Raw genomic sequence first — 21,677 nt, 5'->3', positions numbered from 1 at the left:
ACTGGGAACTACTTATTTTCTAAAAATAAAAAAATTTAAAAAAAAAAATGTAAAAAAAAATCCTAAAAGTGAAGCAAACTCAGACGTGGCAAAAACTGAAATCTTCTTAAGGCCACTGATTCCAAAGCAAGTGAATCCTCACACTGCCATGGTATAATGTCTACGTTTACAGCATTAAACAACATTTACAGCCTGGTGGAAAAACAGATTTGGTCTTGGATATTTTCCCTCTTCATATGAACTCTGAGATGAATGGCTTTCTTCATTAAGTTGGACCTCTTCGCTGTGTTTGAGCTGTTGAAGACTTTTGGAGTATTTTTTACAGATTTTCTGACTAATATCGTGGCTACAAGATGCAGACCACCCAAGATGTTTATGTTTGGTGAGTACAGTTATAGGGTTTGGCTTTTTTTAGACTGTTGCTTAACCTCGATTAGCTGGTATGTGGGATTGTGTATTGCACCTGTACAGTTTATAAATTCATCTTGTTGCCCTAGCTCACTTGTGTTAGCTGATAAATTATGTCTCAGCCTTTTTTATTCATATCACAGAGGTAAAAACACAAAATATCAAAGATTCAAAAATGCAGACACAGTGTGTTAGATCAATTTTTATGATGTCTATGAAAATGCTAAACTTCACATCAGAATTATGATGAAAATAAATTGTAATTTATTTTTAATATGAATTCTTCTAAGGCTCAAAGGTGCGTTCCCTTTGATCGTGAGCAGGTAGCTTCCTGCTTGGCTTCTTGGCATTTGTTTGTGGTGTTAGTGTCTTTTGGAGCACTGTAATGCAGTTTTCTGTTGTCTAAAAAAGAATATGGCTCACTGTGCTTGTTTGCTTGTCGTCCAATGTTTAATTCTAATATTGAATTTCTACCAGTAATTTGCAAGAATTTGTCTTGATCTCAATGCGATGCAGATCTCCCTCTTTAAATGGGACTACACAACATTTTTATTAATATTCCACCCATATTTTTCCTGTGATCTTCCTCGCTCCACCCTCTGAACAAAACAAAAAATAAACAAAAAGAAAGAACTCATGCTGAATTAAATTAAAGCTTCCAATCCTGACTTCACCATCCACTGGGTGATGTCACGTTGGCTTTGTCCATCTTTTGTTTACAGTTATTTATTCACTCAATATATTGGCTATTTGCAGTAGGGAATAATTTGAACATACAGCAATATGATTCAACTGATTGGTAACAACTGACTTAAAATTTCAGCCTCAAAAAGATGAGCATCTTGGACCACTTTGAGCATTTTGGAGCCACATTTTTTTGTAGCATTATGTTAAAGTAACATTTTAAACAAGAGATCTCAATAAGGCATCTGTAAGAAAGTGCTGTATCTTAAAGCCTTTAAGTCCATTTATTTAAAACATAAATGTAACACTTTAAACATTATACCATGTTATTAAATGGAGATATTTTGGAGATGCATATTTTTTAGCACTGCTATAGAAGATACGTTTACCTTGACCTCCTTCCTTGTTGAATTCATGTGAGTTGTTTGTGAAGCAGTACATAATGGCTTTTAATGTGAGAGTCCACAGAAAACATTTAAAGTACCTATAATTTGGTCACAACACATCAAAAAATATTTTGAGAAACATCCAGCTCGTACATTCAATGATGGCGAAGCCCCATTTGTTGAAATCACAAATGTGTTTTATTTGTCCACAGCTTCCAGCATGAATGGTGTGAATGATCGGACTCAGTAGGAGCGTGTTGGAAAGGTGAGACCTGCGTTATTCTGCCAAACCTTCACACTGCACCCTGACATCCTCTAATGTTCACGCACAATGCCAGCTGAAACATTTTCCATTATTCAGAAATCCTGCGTTAAATGTGAGGACAGAGATAATTTCTGATCTGATGTTTTCGCTTTAAAATGAAAACAGACAAGACAGTTTTATTTTTAATGTCGTCCCTACTCCTGTTAAAACTCTAAATCTATTTCTTTCACCTGTACTTTAATTTCACTTACTGACTCCAAATCTGAAAACAGTTTTTGTCTAGTACGTCCCTTTTTTTAGTTATGATGTTCCAAGTAGTAGACAATTACAATGACTGGACATAAAGAGCAATGGCGTTCAGAAATTAAAAAATAAGTTTGATCTCCAGACAAGTGAAGCCAAAATATTAAAGAAGGCCTTTTTGCTGATCCTGTGAACCGATGCTTGACTGAATCAGCAGCACAGGGAGCATTAGTGCAGGTTGTCCAAAATTTTCCTGGCAGTCACAGAGCACACAATTATGCTGAGCTTTAACATGCTGAAGACATATCAGCTAATGAGTGCCAGAATTTCACTTTTTACATTCTGCACTCAGCTTTTTTTCCACCAGATCTGTCAGATTCATGTCAGTGATGAGCATGGGAAAAGAACAAGATATAAAAGGGATGGAAAAATTATATTTAATCCAAGCATGATGGGTGACTACTGTTGAGTCTTACAAAGAGAGACAGTTGCACAGTACTAGTGCCTCAAACATTTTTAAGCATGCTGTTTTATTTTGAGCTAAATTAAAAGAAATGCACTTCAACGAGTCTCTGGCATCATTTTGTGGTTTGTTTTCAGAATTCCAGGCATTTTAACAATATTCAAAAATGTTAAAACTCCACTAATATGTACCTAAAACATAACATAATATATATGTTGTCTTTGGCTCTTGGCGAAGGCGGTCACACTTTTTCTCCTCTCCTCCTTATCTTCCCTGCTTAGCCTCTTGTGTCCTTGTCTAGTCTTGTGTATTTTGTATTACTTTTCCCTGGAACACTCTCTCACAGTCTGTTCTCTAAAACCTAAAGAGGAATTATGGATTTGATCAACTGGTCCATGAATGCAATTGACACCCTTTTCTCAACGAGAAGTCTGGGCTCGGGTGAGCCTGAGTGTTGAAGATATCTACCTATTCGGAACCATGATAACGGGGTTCTTGCTGATCGGAGCTGGCTTGGCCCTGACTTATCGAAGATTAAAGAAAGCAGAATCGGCTGTTCAAACCCCCACAAGGCTGCCCGCTGGGATTGAATCGATGGGACGAGTGGTGAGTTCTCAAAATGGGCTCATTGAGCGCAGCACGGATAAGATCTTGGAGAAGCTTGCGACTGCCGTGAACACTCAGAATAAGATCTCTGAGCGAAAATTGGATTACGTCTTGGAGAAGTTCTCAGAATCTGCTCTTTGAGCACAAGAAGGACAACATCACAGAGCATAAGTTTGATAACATCATGGAGAAGCTCACGGCTCTCAAACAGGAGATTGAGAGACTAGTGTCGGACTGTTAGAACAGCTTTGAAATTCACATGAGTTGTTCGCACTAAAGTAAAAACCACCATCACTTCATGCGGCTACCACTTCAGTACCAGCTGTGATCTCAAGGCTGGAGCTGAACAAAAACACCCCGATAACAGACTGTGCTTAGACTGTTCCTCCCCTACGCAAGGCCACCTGGGTTGGCTGGAAGACTGTTTACTTAGCCTAGCAGGGCGAAGGACACTGTCTCAGCTGAACTCTGGACACACACATACACTGATACACACTCATCCCCCCTCCCTTTCCAAACGCCTTCGATGCTTGTTCCCTCCCGGGGAAGATGGCGGTCGACTGGACCAGCGCAGACATGCTGCAGGACCGGATGTGCTGTCTACACCGGCTCTCTCTTACCCTTTACCCGCCCCTGTTGCTTGTCTTGTGTTTCTATGGTGTATTGATAGTCATGTGCTTTTTGTGCTGAGGTGTTTTTTTCTGTTCTCAAACTGTTCTCCCATTAGGAGCTCAGTCTGAGTGGAGTTTTTTTTCTCCTCCTCTCACCTCATGTTATGTATTTTCATTGTTTTTTTCCTATCAGCCGACCTCTCTGACATGTCTTCCCAATGTGTTGTTTGTGTAAGTTTGGTCAGAAGGTTCCTTTGTAAGTGCGCATGCACCATTAGCTTGCTGCCTGCTCGCTCGGGATTAATAAAGTATTCTGATTCTGATTCTGATTCTGATTCTGATATGCATCTGTAACATTTTAAAACCCTAGCTTTAGACTTAATGTTAGAAATGTCATAGATTTGCGCATAGACTCATTGCACTCTTTGTTCGGTAGTGCTAGATTTTTCCTTCAGAAGTTGCTTCATTTTTCATGGCAAGGTTTCAACAAGATGCTCTAAACATGCCTTACAGATTTTGGTCTATGATGACATCATAGCATCACACTGTTGCTTCAGATTTGTTGGCTGCGCGTCCGTGATGTGGATTTCTCGTTCTAACATATCCAAAGATCAAAACTGCTCTGTGGGATTCAGAGCTGGTGACTGTGGAGGCCGTTTGAGTGCAATTAACTCATTTTCAGGTTCAAGATACTTGAGAGAATTTGAAGTCTGTGACATGGAGAGCATTATCCTGCTCGATTCAATTCAATTTTATTGATATAGTGCGAAATCACAACAATAGTTGTCTCATGGCGCTTGATAATGTAAGGTAAACACCCTACAATAATACAATGAAACCCCAACAAGCAGATGATCCCCTATGAGCAAGCACTTTGGTGATTTTTCTTTTCTTTTCTGTTTTTTTGTAAACAGAAACCTCTGGCAGAACTAGGCTCAGGGTCCAAAGTGTGCTGAGAAAAGATCCCTCACAACATTACGCCACCCCCAGCTTGAACATTTGTTTGGCTATTTAGATATTTACATTAACAGGCAGGTGAAGAGGAGTGCCTAATGAAGTGCCTGGTGAATGCATTTGATTACACACAAAGGTTCTAGTTAAATTATATCCTCATAATCATCAGTTTTACTCGTGACCATAAATACAGAGGTTCATAGCACTGGACATTTCAGTCCCAACCAAAAGTGGCAAACCAACCAACCAACAGATGAATCTGACAGGGAAGCAGAACACTGTTCTCAAACAGAGAAGGAAGCAGGTATTTTCAAAGCTTTACCTCAAAGCTCTACTCAAAGCTCTACTACAGAACAAAATTATTTATCTCTAATGTCCCTGTAGTGGGTTTGAGTTCTGACCAGTACCTAAAATCAGAGTTATTTTAGGTGAAGTAAATTCCATTCTTCAACCACCATGGTAGACTTAAGCATGGAGATAAACAAAGAGAAACTAAAACATCTTGTGGGATTCTAGTCACAAAGATTTGTTTTGATTCAGGGTTTGACAGTTTTCATTGCAGCAGCCTGTGGCCTCGCAGCAGCTCGGTGTGCGTGTGTGAGAGCGTTTCCACAAGCCTGGCTGCAGGAGGATGGCACAGATTAAGTACTGCTGGTTTTCACAGACAATGCAAAGCGTAACTGTTAACACAACGCTTTTGAAATTTACATACAATGAGTGCAGTGACTGAAACAGATGGATTTAAATGCGCACACACACTTCTGCTCTGGCCCAGTTTAATTCTTCTCATTGCTTGAGCTAACTAAATTCCTCGTACCGTTATTTCCCCGCTGGAGTTTTGCCCTCAGCAGCTCTGCGACAATGGATCCACATCCCCCAGATCCTGTGTCATGCTAGGCTTAGAAACACTTGTGTCGCATGCAGAGCCTCTAGCTTGGCTTTACCAGCTGTCACGATACGTAAACAGTCTTTATAATTCAGACGCTTTCTGCTCTGCTTAGACAAACATGAAAGTTAACTGTAGCGCTTAGAGAAAACAAGACTTCTTTCTGATGTTTTCTCTGTAGAAAAAAATTGTTTCTGTGCCAATCCTCTTGTGTTGGAATGATAAATGTTTAATTCTCTGTAGCCAAGCCATGGTTGTATAGTACATTACAAGAAACATGGCAGGAACACAAGGGGAACAGAAAAAACCTTGTTCTGATCTGGAGTCTCAGCGAGCAAAAGGCTCTGTCACAGTTTCAAAAACAGACTCTAAAGATTTGAATGATTCAACTGTTTCTTTTTTTTTTTTTTATTTCAGGCACTTCTTTTTTGTTTTGGCCTAAGCATTATTCAGCCCTGTATCTCAGGAATTTTGTTTTTATTGAATGATTCAGAAGACACAGGGGGGAAAAGTGTGACTGTTATGTAACAAGATGGAGGACAATTAAATATATTAAACCGGCTGAACCATATCACTATTTACTAAAAGTCTACAGAGGAAATGCTAGCTGTCCTTTAATTCACTTTATATGTAAATAACAGCTGTAAATCTTTCAGTGTGACGAGAAAAATGATCAGTTGTCAGCACACACGTATTTTTACGGTTGAAGTGTCTGCTTTACCCTCCCCAGGCCTGGCTATCATGACCCTGGGTCTGACTTTAGGTTTTCTTTAACTTTTGAGGGGTTTTTTTTTTTTAGATGTCCATAATTTTATTTATTGATCTTCATTTCTTCTTGAGCATTTTTGGGACCTTTAGTTTATCATATAATTTAGTCTCAACTTTACAGTTTTATTTGTTTACTGCAGTGTCTTCTGTCTCACCCCCGTGTCAATTTCTCTTTAACTTTATTCCTGAGTCTATTTTCCCTGCGTATGTAATCTCACTTCCTCTTCTATTTTGGCAGTTACTTGCCTCTGTTGTCTTGTGTTTGGCTTTACTTCACCTCCTGTCTTGATTGTTTGCACCTGTGTCTTGTTTTCCCCAGCAGTGTCCACTTTCATTGATTTTCCCTTCTTGCTGTTGATCTTTCCCTGAGTCTCTAAATCCACATTTACTGGTAACTTGAACAAAATTCTGTTCCACATACAAATTTTGATGACCGTTAAGTTGAACATGACACATGAAACAAATGCAAACAGAGAACATGACATCACATTTTCATCCGAAGAATTCGGATTTATAATAAACCTTTTTAGAAAACAGATCTCAATAATCGCAGTAAGTGTGACAATGTGCATGCAAAGTTTTGTTCAGATTACCCCACCTGTTAAGGCAGGGATACAGTACATAGGTATACATACATATGCCACAATAATTACAATACACATTTTCTGTAATTGCAGAGCATGAAAACAATAAATACATTCTGAAGCCAGTATACAACCTGTCTATTAATGTTCTTACTTAGGACATGACAGTAAATACACACACACACATACACACATACATACATACATACATACACACATATATATATATATATATCTGTCTTGCTTCAATTGAACCTTTCATATTTAAATGGTTGTAACATTATCTTAAACAACTGAAAGAGTTTGTTTTTTGTTTTGTTTTTTTATCATTATACAAATGCACAAGGCATAATAAATCTTTCCTATTCTGTCACCCTCCTGAACACGGCCATTGCATTACATTTAAAATGAAGTATCTCAAAGTTTTTCCACCCAGCATAATTAAAGAGGCTTGAGGGACTTCACAGAGAGGTGTACAAATGGAGGAGAACACGATGGACCACAGTGACTATCTGATAAGTTTCGGTGCATGTTTAGCACTTTGGAGAGCTCTGAACACATTCCTGCACCTGTCTCTGCATTTAAATGAAGTCATCAAAGATAAGCAGCACCATTAGCGACGGTTGTTAATCGCACTTTGATTACACTGGAAGGGTTCGTCTAATTCTTTGAAGCACCACGAACAACCTTGAGCCTCACTGCTGGAATTTCAAGGACATCTTTTTTTCACAAGACAAACTCTTCAAGTCCACACCGCCGGCTTAATTACCGACTAATTAAAGGAACCCATGTAGTCCAGATTTTAGAAGCTCTACAGTCAGATAGCTGCAGGAAGTTAAAAAAAAAAGAGAGAAAAAAGTAAATGACTAATTAACTAAGTTATTATTATTTATCTGTAATTTCCACAACTCCTGAACGGACTGCCATGAAACCTTATAAAGAAATTAATGAGCTTCAATCTGGGACAGGAGTTAACAAAATTATTTGTGGGGTACCCCCTTTTTTTAAAATATTGATTATATACTTTAGCCCACACTTTAACTATATATATAGTTAAAAATATATACACTTTAACTATATATATAGTTAAAGTGTTAGTATTTTGCTCAAATGTGTCAGACATGTTTTGTATGTCACTGAAAATTATTTGGAATTCCCCAAAAGTTCTTTAAAACAAAGAAGCTCTTTGTATCATTAGGGTTTTTGGAAATCAAAAGGAAACTGACGGGGACATCAAACACAAAATATGTTACGTTAAAATTTAATTAATTCATGGAGCAAAACTTTGAGGTGTGGCTAATTATGTATTAACACAGAAAAAGGAACGACATGCTGACTGTTTAAAGAAAAAACTTGCTAGTGATTCTGTTTAAACAAGAGCCGTGCACGTATTGGATCACTCACTCATACTTTCCTAACGTTTCTTACAGTGTGGAACTGTCTTGCCTCGACCTTTAAAACATTTAATTATTTTATCACAAAAACACAGATTACTAGTAATCATTCCAGCTGAGGGGTGCGCTATGAAGATTAATGAGATACTGAGCTATGTTGAGCTTGAAGATTTTTCTGTGCCATGTCTAAATAACCGTGGTAACTTATGCCGACCGTGTGACCTAGGGACCAGGTTGGAAGTGCCATGTTTTCACTGATTCTTTTATTTCCGGTGTGTTTTAAGTGCGATACAGATTCTCTACTATATTTGTTACATGTTCAGCCAAACCTCAGTAACACCAACTGTACAATCGGCGAAAATCTATGAATGTCTTCTGCTTACTCCTAATGGTGCTAAAAGTCTCTCTTACACTGCTGGAGCTGAAGCTAACAGAGCTCAGAAAAAAATCAATTTTGAAAATCCATCAGTGGCATTTGTAGGGAATTTATTGCCAACAATATTCCAAACTAAAGTCTTATCCCCGTCTCCTTTCCTAGGCTACAGGAAACTTACGAATCCGAACATGCGGAGTAACACTGGATGTTTTAATGTGCAGCTATGATGTTAGGAATAAATAGCACTGAGTAGTAAAACATAACAGAAGATTGTAGTTATTTTTCTGCTCAGCTTGCTTGTGATGATTATGAATTCACAAGATTAATGATCTTCTCTCTCGTTTTATTTGCAGCCGCAGTGTTGCATTTGTTTCTTTATCACTGGTTCCTCTGATAATGCCTCTGATTTGAGTAGATGGTGCTCAGTTGATTAATTTGTGCAGAAGAGAAGTCAAGGGATGCATCAAGCACCTCCTTTTTCTTTTTTATGTGAGTGACACAGAGCCTGAAGCAGAAAGACTGGGTTAAGAAAGAAAGTTGCTAACCAATAATATGACACCTACCGTCCCTGACTGGGGTTTTACTGAAGAAAGCCTGGCTCTGTAGTACACCTTTCAGATCTACTGTTTAACCCCCACTTTATGAAATATATATATTCTCCTCCGCCAAGGAGGTTGTTTTTGGTAGTATTTGTATGTGCGTCATCATTATGTTTGTAAATGCAGCAATGGAAAACATTTTCAATGAATTCTGACAAAACTTTGCAGGAGTGTAGAGTGAGGTCATGTTAACAATCCATTAGTACGGTGTATATTGAAACCATATAGAACGTACCATATAAAGATTTCACATTACTTTAAACTCTTCTTCAAGGTCATAAGGTCAAACTCTCATAAAATGCCTTTTATCTTGACAACTATGCTTTAAATATTACTGCCTTTGTTTGTATTGGCAACATTTTGGAAATGATACTGGTGTACGGTGATTTAAAATACTGCATTATAGCAGTATTATATCTAAACATAATGTCAAATTTGACCTCTGATCTCATGTTTACATTTCATATCTGCCTTTCTTTCAAGTTGACCCCAAAACACCTTATATGTATGTATATGTATGTATATATATATATATATATATATATATATATATGTGTGTGTGTGTGTGTGTGTGTGTGTGTGTGTGTGTGTGTGTGTGTGTGTGTGTGTGTGTGTGTAAAGAAAGTGTTGTCAACAGAAAGCGAAATTGCTGCCTAGTTCATCCATCCATCCATCCATCTTCTTACTCCTATCCGGGGCTGGGTTGAGGGGCAGCAGACTAAGCAGAGAAGCCCAGGCCTCCCTCTCCCCAGCCACCTCCTTAAGCTTGTCCAGGGTAACACCAAGGCATTCCCCAGCAAGCCGAAAGGTATAATCTTTCCAGCCTGTCCTGGGTCTGCCTTGCAGGCTCCTCCCTGTGGGACATGCCTGGAACACCTCACCCAGGAGGCGCCCAGCAGGTATGCCCGAACCACCTCAACAACTGGCTCCTTCGATGTGGAGGAGCAGCAGCTCTACTCTGAGCCCCTCCCGGATGGCTGAACTCCTCACTCTATCTTTAAGGGAGAGGCCAGCCACCCTTCAGAAGGAGCCATTTCTGCTCCTTGTATCCACGATCTCTTGTATCCACGATTCTTTTGATCACCACCCACAGCTCGTGACCATAGGTGAGGGTAGGGACGTAGATCAACCAGTAAATTGGGAGCTTCGCTTTTACACTCAACTCTCTCTTCATCATCATGGACCGTCTGTCAATCGTCTGTCGATCTCCCGCTCCCGTCACTCGTGAACAAGACCCTGAGATACTTAAACACCTCCATTTGGGGCAGGAACTCATCCCTGCTCCGGAGTGGGCACTCCACCCTTTTCCAGCTGAGGACCAGGGCCTCAGATTTGGAGGTGCTGATTCTCATTCCCACCATTTCACATTCGGCTGCGAACCATTCCAGTCCGAGCTGGAGGCCATCACCTGATGAAGCCAACAGAACTACATCATCTGCAAAAGCAGCAATGAGATTCTGAGACAATCCAAGTGGAAGCCTTCCACCACCTGGCTACACCTAGAAATTCTGTCCATTAACCTCCTAGGACCTGGCATCCACATATGTGGACATCACATTTTGGGTTATTTAGACCAAAATACTCAATTTTGCTCTACAAGGGCCTGATATCCACTTATGAGGACATTATACTGCTACTGTTCTATCAAAATTTTAAACGAATATCCTCATATGTGGCTCTTATTTCTCTTAAAAACAAAAATAAGGTAAAAAAAAAAAAAAAACCAAATCTGGTAATTCTTTGTTTTTACATTCATCGGGCCGCAATATGCCCAAATATCAAAGAGAAATTAAAAATGCATGCCATGGAAGAGTTCGGGTCTTAGGAGGTTAAATGAATGATGAATGACTGATGACAATTATGAACAGTATCGTGACAAACGGCAGCCATTACCCACCAGAAACAAGTCTGACCACCACTTTGATCTGCGAATCCAAAGGTACCACCCCTGATCTCCATGCAACGTTGTAGAGGCATGTCAACCAAGACAGCCCTACAACATCTAGAGCCTTCAGGAACTCAGAGCAAACCTCATCCACCCCAGGGGCCCTGCCACCAAGGAGTTGTTTAACTGCCTCAGTGACCTCACCCCCGCAGATAGACGAGTTGATTAAGGAGGTCCTCGAAGTATTCCTTCCACCTTCGGCAATGGAGGTGCTGAACATGGTCCATTCTGACTTAATGTCCCTAGTCTCCCTCAGAATGCCATTGAAGCTCTGTCGGAGGTGTGAGTTGAAGATCTTGTGAACTAGGGCCTCTGCCAGGCGTTCCCAGCACACCCTCACAATATGTTTAGGTGCGCCAAGTCTGTCCAGCATCCTCCCCTGCCACCTGATCCAACTCACTACCTGGTGGTGATCAGTTGACAGCTCAGCCCCTCTCTTCACCCAAGTGTCCAGAACATATGGCCGCAGGTCTGATGACACAATTACAAAATCGATCATTGACCTACAGCCTAGGGTGTCCTGGCATCACGTACACTTATTGAAACCCTTATGTTCGAACATGGTGTTCATTATGGACAAACTATGGTTTGTACAGAAGTCCAGTAACAAAACACAGCTCGGGTTCACATCCAGGAGGCCGTTCCTCCCAATCACATACATCCAGGTCTCACTGCCGTTGCCCACATCTGTTGAGTGTTGAAGTCTCCCAGTAGGACAACATGAGTCCCCGGGTGGCGCACCCTCAAGCAGCCCGCCCAGGGACTCCAAGAAGGCCAGGTACTCTGAACCGTCATTTGGCGCATAAGCGCAGACGACAGTCAGGACTCATTCCCCGACCCAAAGGCGCAGAGAACAAACCCTCTCATCCACCAGGAGAAACCACAACTTACAGGCAACAAGCTGAGGGGATGCTAGGATACCCACCCCAGCACGCCGCCTCTATTAATGTTCTTATTAATGTTATTTACAAATCAGTAGCTATTATCTATCACCTACTCTAATATAATGTTTGTGTAATCAAAGTAAACATCTGTCATGCTACCCTTATCTGATTTTTACTGAACTATGAACTTTTAAGTAATTTTAAAAGAACAAAGAAAGCAAATTAAATATATACAAAACACAATACTATTCCCTTAAAAATAAATAATGCTCAAAGTGAGCTGCTTTGGCAGAGGTGTGCTTCTGGTGTGCTTTTTGTTAATTTTCTTTTTTTTATTTACACAAATAATGTTTATATCTAAACAAAAGTTATTTCCAGCCTGTGACTAAAAGTTATTTCTCAAATCCAGGAGATCAAATTACAAAGAGGTAATTTCACAGTGCAAAAAAGGTTTTGAAAAGCAAAAGATGGGTTTTAGAAGATTTATGGCTTTATTGCTGGTCTTTTTGGTTTCTAAAAGAAAGAATATTAATATTTTAAGTGTGAATGATTTTGGGTGTCATGGTTATTTCTTTTTCTTTTTCCTTTTTTTTAGGAGGGAGGGTAGATGACCTTTAATTATAGAAATTAAGGCCAGATATACACAAGAACTACTTGTAAGCCTGTTGAGTCAGATACACGGTCTGTGGACTTTACGCAGACTATGCAAGCAGTAAAAAGTATAATGTGTAAATAAATAAACTAAACCAAGAAAATGATAGCACGGCTGAGCTTTTTCCTTTTCTCTTCATTAGTTATTGTAGTTAAAAACTACAACCACTTCCTAAAATACAGCAGAGCAATCACCTGCAAATTTACTATACATACAAAAAACTTTGTGCAGTTAATCAAATGATACCATCTTCTTCTTAAGAATGAAAATGTAATTGATTCCTCCCATCAGTACCATACCTAGAACAATGCTATGCAAGTCAACGCACTAGGGGTCTAATTGTGTTCACAAAGCTGCCATATGCACTGCTCTGACAATGCCTGGGGCGCTCTCACTTTTTGGTGCAATTGCATTTGTACGCACTGGTGAGATCAGCTGAGGCTTTTGTCGCTGTCTGTTCACTCAATGCAGCCGGGCAGATGGATCGACATGAAAACATTAAGTCTGTGTTCTCGTGGCAGATGTTGTGCACTGCTCACAACAAGAAGATTTCAACCGCCCCAAGTGTTTGACCCAAGCTGCAGACTGCATGCCAGCTATTGACGATTTCACTCTTTTCTGTCAGGGGAGTTTAGGAAACTTGAAAGTGTCTCTCATCTTATGGACTGCTAATAAGCCCACTCCCTTGGAAGAAGAAAGGAGTTCCTAGTTAAACTAAACTCAAAGAAAAAGGACATGAGCGATGCATTGGACAGATTTACTAGTCACTGAAGCTTCATCAGCAATAGTCTCAGTGGAAGAGTGGATATCAAGACGCTAAGAACAATGAGAAACAAGGAGAAAAAGGTGAGCTAAATTACACAATACATGGACTAAAAAAACAGTAACAGGTCTTATGAAGGAATCCAAATTTAAGTCAGGAGCAAGGTACAACACTAAGAGTTTCCAGCAATCCGTGAAAAACGGTGGAGGCTCTGTCGGGGCTGGGGAGCTTGTTAAAATGGATCCAATCATGAACCCCGTAAGTGCCATCAAATTTTTATCCACCATGTAATACCATCTGGAAAGCATTGACTAACAATGGCTTCATTTTTCAACATGACACTCTACCAATGCAGTAAATGCATACCTGGATAGAAAAAAACAGACAATGGAGCACTATCAGTCATGGATTGGCCTATTTTTGGACAATATGTGGCTATTTTTGATTCTGCTTCAGTCTGATTAATTAGACTGAATCGGTATCCTGCATTTGGGGTCCTCTCTACTCATTACTGTAAGTTTACATGTTAATTAGTCCGCAGGTCATTCTGTAGGTTTGTGTGGATGTGAGAGTGAAAATTTCATCTCTATGGAAGAAAAATAGAAAAATATTTGCATATAAGAATTTTGGATAAAAAAAATATTTTTACATGCTTCCCAAGTTGAGTATATTCTGATCTTGTTTATGTGGCAGTAAATTAACACTTTATGTGGGCTCTGCAGTTTCTAAGCTACAAGAAACGCTAAATTGTCAGTATATTGAAAAAAGAAAAAAAATTCGTGGACAGGTGATGTGACTGGCAGCTTTGACTTAACGGATTTAATGGTCATCATGGTTTAGCTGAGATTTCAAAGGAATAACCATGTCACCTTTTAGAGGGGAAAAAAGTAATAAGAAATGAAAGGAGCGACCTCGAGGAGAAGAGCTCTGCAGAAGCACGGAACGAGGCATTCAAGCGACAAAGCCTGTTGCTGTCATCCACAGATAAGAGCACACGAAACACACGCACACGCACACAAGATGCTCTCTGCCTCATCTGCTCCCCCTCGGGGGATTATCGTCACCTCCAACCGAAAATCAGTTTGTCGCAGTCACATCAGTCTCCTTGGCTACGACTCGCTGTCCATTTTAACAAGCCCTTAAGGTCTCAGTGACACTGAGACAGTTTAGCTGAGGATTTAAATAAATTAAGCCTCTCTTCTTTGATATATATATATATATATATTTTTTTTTTTTTTTTTAAATGGAAAAAGGGGAAGCGCCATTAGATCCTTGGTCTGCAGCTCTGTAGAGTGAAGCATGGCAGAAGATTGTTCGATCCTGGAAAAATGTTTAATTTTCACATGACTTAAAAAGACAGCAGCAGTGAAAGAGAGAACTGTGAAATAAAATATAAACAAGGTGAGTACAGGTAAAATTTAAGGTGCCCTTTTCACAGTTTTCACTTTTTTTTACTTGTGAGAAGATGTGGTGTATGGAGCCGTCTCAGCATCTTACTGAGTGAGGAACTTGATGTTCCCTCCTTTCCTGCACTTGTCACAGTTCAGTTATTGTTGAGAGGCTGAAGGATTCGGTGCAGAACATGGTGTGGGTGTGCCTGTTGTGGGGAAATAAATCTGTTTGTGCCGTCACTTTGTGGGGATCTGCCTTCCTTCTGGGGAAAACCAAGTCCTTATAGCATAGCTCATTACATTTGGAGAGCAGACTGCAGGCTCATAGTTAGAGTTAAGGGTCTGGGAAAGATGAATACATGCTTCTGTTACTGTCTAATACAAAAAACAACATGAAAGCATTAACACAAAGTATAAATTCAGTACTTTGTGTTAACTGAGACACAATAGAGATTATACAGAATTTTTTGTGCATCACATCAAAGAGACCTGAAAAACACTCTGCATATCAGAGCGATACGTGCTGCGATGCCTGCTGCGTCACCACGTGCACTGCAGGCTGAACAATGCTTCAAGCTAAATATCGAAGAGATGCTACAACAGGCTGCTGCCGATCATCGAAATGATGACATTCGTATCTGGTACCATACAGACGCGAGCCTATTTAGTCCGTTGTGATGGCAGGCCAACACAGTGATGGCAAGGTTTACCCAGGGGTCTGCTTCCAAGTCTGTTGTGCCTGGAAAAATTCCAGAAGGATTTATCCAGGAGTCATACTACTCACAAGCCTGAGAATTAAGCAGCAGCTCTGGATACGCTGTCTTTACACTTATATGAATTTGAGTGTAATCCCATTCTTAATACGTAGGCTTTAATACGATTTTAACCCATCCTTGGCAGCTATAACAGCTTCACCTGTTCTGGGAAGGTTTTCTACAAGGTTCAAGAGTGCGTTTATGGGAATTTGGCTCATTTGTGAGGTCAGACACTGATGTTGGAGAACATCACAACAACAACAAGAAGGTCTGGCTCACGGTCTACTTCATTTCAGAGTTGTGCTAACCCAGATTTGTCCATCGGATTGGCAGATGGAAAAGTGTTATTCATCACTCCTGAGAGTGTAGTGGTGATGTGCTTTACACTGATGTATCCGACGCTTTGCATCTCATTTCTCACTTCGTGATGTAAGGCTGGGATGCAGCTGCTCGGACATGGAAACCCATTCTATGAAGTTCTCTACACACTTTTCTTAAGCTATTCTGAAGGCATCATGACTGACCTCACTCTGTGATTTTTACGTGGCCTACCACTTCGTGGATGAGTTGCTGTCATTCCCAATCATTTCCACTTCGTTATAATGGCACTAACAGTTGACGATAGAATCTTTAGTACTGAGGAGATATTCCAACTGGACTTGTTGCACAGGTGGCATCCTATCACAGGACCACACTGGAGTTCACTGAGCTCCTGAGAGCGACCCATTCCTTCACAAATGTTTGTAGAAGCAGTCTGCATGCTTAGGTGCTTGATTTTGTACACCTGTGGCCATGGGAGTGATTGATACATCTTAATTCAATGATTTGGATCGGTGAATGAATACTCCTTGAAATGTAGAACATCTCAGAATAGAATATCTATTTCTGAGTCTGAACCCAGCCACCCTGTTGAGGAAAAGGTTTTCAGCCACATTTATGTGCAACCTTATTGTTTCGGCTTCCCAGACATGCCATGAGGGAGGGAACCTACAGTGATGGTAATTCGAAGGGTTTGCCTTCCAGCTCAGCTCTCTTTAGTACAAAGTTTGGAAAAAATGCCCGCACCAGTTCACTGGTCCCATCAACAGGCTCTCAAAATACTTGATCACCCTTGCTTCACGCTAACCCACAAAGAGCAGTGCACCATTGTACTTGAGAGTGTTAGCCACCTAACACTGAGGGTTACATTCCAGGGAAGCCAATGGAGCCAAAACAGAGTGAATCTCATCCCTACCCGTCCTTTTTCACTGCAGAGCTTTTTGTCTACTTCAGCAACTTCTGTCAGGAGATGAGGTGAGGCCGCCCCTACGTCTTCAAACTGCCTTCGAGACTGAGGACGTGCTCATCCGGTTCAGGAGCACCTCAAAGAGCTCTTTCCACAATATTCCAGTAAGGCTCAGCAGTTCTCGTCTCTGACCAAAAACTGGCCTGAGGCTGAGCCAAGCCTGCTTTTCTTATTTCCTGCTCCTGATTCACCAGACAGTTTGCTAGGAGCCATCTGAAAGTCCTTCTCACTGAACTCTTCCCAGGCTTGAGATTTTGGTTCTGCCAAAGCAGACGCGACAGCCCTTCTGACCTTTTTTTGGTACCCATCGGCCCTTTAATAGTTATCTATTCCAGCTGACCATGAGGTGTTGATCAGCTGACAGCTCTGTTCCTCTCTTCAAGAGTGAAGAGTGTCTTGGCAAATACATCAACAACACAGATCAGTGACCTTTCGGTTAAGGTTCTCCTGGATCAAGTAAATTAATGCGTGACATTAATTTGTGTCTTTTCTTTTCCTTCCAGTCGACACTGTTGAGATTTCTCCAGTCTCTGGATGGGACACCTCCCAGGATCCCACCCAGAGACTGCAACAAGGACGGGTATTCTGAACTGCTGTTTGGTGGATAAGCACAGACGTGATCCTCTAGCTTGGCCAGGAGCTTGTTAGTGTTGGTTTCATGTTTCTGGTCCAGAAGGTACATCCAGCCTTTATACACAGTCAGTATTCAAACCCGTGAGAAGAGCAAAGAAAAAATTGATTAAAACTTTATATTATTAATGGAAAGCTTTTTGGTGGAAATATTTTTAGCTTATGTAATATCCTGCTGCTTGCAGTAATTGGATGATTTAGGATTGTTTCCAGCACCTCAAGATAAAAAATGTTGGTAATTCTTAAAATCTGCACCCACCTAAACAGCCAGTACTGTAACCTCTGGTTTACTGAGACCAGAATTCACCAAATTATTGACCTTTACACATTATATATGCATGAATAATGTTAAATCTCTGTTTGATATTTCCTTTTATAGGTGAATTTTATGGTGCAAAGCTATTAAAGATTTGTCCAGATGTTTCCACCTTTTGAAAAATATCTTTAATTTGTGTGTTTTTCATTGTGATTACAAAATAAAAGAATGACAAGAACAGAAAGCAAATGAGATCTTAGCAAGAGCATCTAAATTGTACCATGTGTTCTCTTTTTTTTGGTCATGTCTCAGATGATTTGACAGTTAATTAGAAGAACAACAATCAGACAAACTTGCTAGCCTGCTGTGCACCCCGCTTTAGTCTCTGATCAGCTAACCTAGCGGAGCAGAGCATCTCAGGGCTTTTCTCGTTTCTGTGTAAATCTGAGCCACGTTGAAGAAGACTGAAGTGGCGAACAGCTGGATTATACAAACAATGGGGAGAGGAGGGCTCATTAAACCGCAAGTCATTTGTACTTGTGGTTTTGGTTATTTAAGATGATCCAACTTTCTGCCTTTCACTGCTGCCTGCATGTGTGATTAAATTAAGGTCTAATGTCTCGTCACATTGCACCATGTTGTGATTTTAATTAAAAGTCCTCCTATTAAATATAAAAAATGTCCTGATCGCTGTTAAACTGCAGATCATCAAATACAGCAGCAGTTGGGCTATAACAAAACAATTTATGATGCCATTTTGTGAAATGTCATATTTAATTTCTCATCGCTTTAAAATGAGGCTCCGAGGCGAGGGTGTCTCATTTGGTTAAACGTCTGTTGCCTCAACTCCTCTCTCCTCGTGTCCCTCCCTCACCTCCTGGTCTCCTCACACCTTCCTGACATGTCTGGTGGGAGGGGCTAAGAATGGGGAGGAGAGGAGCTGAGGATATGTGGTGTGGGAGAACTGAGAAAGGAAAGCCACTTTTAGGGCTTTGAGAGTGAAATCAAAATATTTAATACATCTGATAAACCACAATCACGGTTAGTTAGCTAAAACTAAACTATAACTCAGTGTGGGAAATTGTTTTAACTGAAACATACATAAACTAGTTGTTTGTTTTTGTTTTTGTTTTGTTTTTAATTGAAATAATATCGTGCATAAAAAAAAATATACAGGAAAACATTTTTAGTTTATCAGGCTGGTGTTGTTATGAGTTCCAGGGATGATTAGGGTTTTTCCAGTTTTCATTATTTTTGCATTAGTTCTGCATTGTGTATTCTTGATATTTGATTTTGTTGTTGCTTTCTGTTATTTCTTAGTGTTTACCTGTCTTGGTCTTTCCTTTAACTGATTCAAGTTCGTTTTAGGGTATTTCATGCCTTCAATTCTGTGCTCCTGCTCCCAGGGGCGTAATTTTGCGGGGGGTTAGGGGGGTTATGACCCTCCCAATAATCGGACCCAACCAATATAACCCCCCCAATAAAATTATGAATTATCTTGCATAAATAGGCTGTTAATTTTCTTTACTCATTTCAGTTATTACCAGCAAAATAGCTGCATGTTTAATCATCTGGGAATTTACCCAGATTTATTTATTTATTTAGACAGAGATCTTGACGCCCCCAATGTTAAGCACAAAGTTACGCCGATGCCTGCTCCGAACATCTTTAAGTTTGTTCTGGATTTATGTTCAGGCTTCTTAGCCTTGTGTTTTTAGTGTTACGGTTACATTCCTGTTATCTGTGCCTTTAGTTCCCTGACTGATTTAGTTGACGATAGGCTGTTCCCATGCTGTCCCTCCAGTCTAATCTGTGTGTTTTTTTTATCCTCTGTCTCTGAGTCAAGTTCATATGTCTTAGTCCTGGTTGTAGTGTTAGCCATTTCCTGTCTTATTTTGATAGTATCGCAAAATTTCTGCATCCCTTTCTCATTATCTGTAACTGGTTTCAGCTGTCCTCCCACCTGTGTCCTAGTCGCTGGTTATCTTGTGTGTATTTATTGCCTCAGTCTTCCCTGGTCCTTTGTCGTGTTCTCCCTCATGGCTGTTTTATACCTAGAAGAGTCTTAGTTGTGCAATAACAGCTCCTGACCTGTTTAGTTTTGAGTTTTGTATTTAGTATGAGTTCAGCAATAAAGCTGCTTAAAAGTATTCCTCGTCTTCTGCGTCCTGCATTTTGGGTCCAACTCTTGCCTGCCAAACAGCTGGTCCCTAATACCTGGTTAGATTTGTAAGCACACTCAGTTTGAGTTGCAAATGTTTACTGAAACTGTGAGTCCTAACCCTCTGTGTTACGGCTAAAAGCTGAAACAAACATCGAAATAATAAAAGTTCAATGTTTAAATATGATTGCAGACTATAAGCAGTGGATTGAGTGTTAAATGGTGATTAGCTGGGCAAGTGCACCTACACAGATGCACGTATCACAGTACTTAATAACCAAGATAAGCAATATTATTACTGACTTATTTTTATCTTACACAGAGTAAAGAAGCGGTGGGGTATCAGGTGTGACTGTGCAGCAAATGTTTTCTATCAGTGGTCAGCAGCAGCGCGGGATGTTGCTCAGGGCACCAGGAAGGTTTGCATGTTCGAGCTCAAGCAGCAGGAAAACTGAGCAGTGTTACATCAAAAGACACGAATCAACCTTCGGATCTTTAAGCGTGGAGACTTTCTAAGTTTACTCGCGCTGACGGAAAACCCACCTTATGAGAACAGACACCCCCACATCCTCACAGTTCTTGTAGACGTGCCCCCACGTGTCCTGGACGATCTCCCTCTCGGTGTCGGACAGCGGCTCCGCGCGCTCCGGACGGTCCTCACACTCCACCTCTCCTCTCTGCACTCCCAGCAGCTGCGGAGGTGGCGAGGGTGGCGGCGGAGACTCCCGGCGCGACATCCTCCTGCGGCGCAGCAGCCCGGAGGCTCCCAGCAGCGCCCGGGGGAGGTAGGGAGCGAGGGAGGGGGGGAGGGAGACGGAGAGCTGAGACCCCACGGCGGGAGCTTGGAGGAGAGACGGGATGAGAAGAGAAGTAGAGAAGAAGAGGAGGAGAGCGGGAGGAGAGAGAAGGCAGACGGCACTCAGAGCCAAGAAAAGGAAAGGGAAAATGAAGCTCCGCTGCCACCCACCGAGCTCTCTCACTCCAAACTCTCACTCGCTTGTACTCCCTCTAACTAAAAACTTCTTTCTCACACTGTTCTGCTCTCTCTCTCTCTCTCTCCCCTCCTCCTCCTTCCCCTTTTTCCTTCCCTCTCTCTCCCTCTCCCGGTGAGGGAGATGCTTGTCGGTGATGCTGATGTTGTTTTCGCGTCACTTCTCCTCTGCTTCTCTCTGATCCACTCGCTCTGGGTGGAGGAGATGAGGCGTGCTGAGGCTGTGTTGTGAGGACCTGATGGAATGAGAGCAGGGTGGGGAGACGACAGGAGAAAGAAACAGAGGGGTGGAGAGACCAGGAGAAAGGAGGGGGATAAAAGAGGAGGTGAGAGAGAGAGAGGAGCACATATCTTAGTGCATATGTGGACACATGCAAAGAGTGAGGACCCATTTATATCTACATGGTATATTTTCTTCTACATGCCATCAATAAATGTAAATATGTGATTATTAGAGGCAGCAGTGCAACGTTAGTGCAGCAGAGAAACCTTTGCTCTGCATGAGTCTGTGTGAGACTAACAGGTTCCCAGTGTCTCAGCATCTCTCAATGATTTAAAGCCAACAACTTAATTCTTTTTTCACTCTTTGCACAGTGCTGTCTTTTAGAGAATAAACAGTGCTAATGAATAAACACAATCTCCTCAGCAACAAACAGAAAAGCCACTTTATTAGATACAACTTGCTAGTACTGGGGTGGACCCCTTTTGCCTTCAGAGCCACTGCTTCATGGCTGAAG

At 40.9% G+C, this 21,677-nt stretch overlaps 1 protein-coding gene across 1 annotated transcript in view; it reads right to left on the bottom strand.

Annotated features, from left to right (window-relative positions):
• The window catches only part of cygb2 (cytoglobin 2), a 36,366-nt gene extending 15,201 nt beyond the window's left edge, over window positions 1-21,165 (bottom strand). Inside the window, exon 1 of the mRNA XM_063476539.1 lies at window positions 20,493-21,165. Within this exon, the coding sequence (XP_063332609.1) occupies window positions 20,493-20,686 (194 nt within the window). The 5' untranslated portion in view covers window positions 20,687-21,165. The remainder of the gene's footprint in view (window positions 1-20,492) is intronic.
• Window positions 21,166-21,677: the final 512 nt, after the last annotated feature.

This window comes from Pelmatolapia mariae, linkage group LG6 (genome assembly GCF_036321145.2).
Source record: "Pelmatolapia mariae isolate MD_Pm_ZW linkage group LG6, Pm_UMD_F_2, whole genome shotgun sequence".
In the NCBI taxonomy this organism is placed as follows: domain Eukaryota; kingdom Metazoa; phylum Chordata; class Actinopteri; order Cichliformes; family Cichlidae; genus Pelmatolapia; species Pelmatolapia mariae.
Note: the sequence above shows the minus strand (reverse complement) of the source record. Positions and strands in the feature narration are given on the sequence as shown.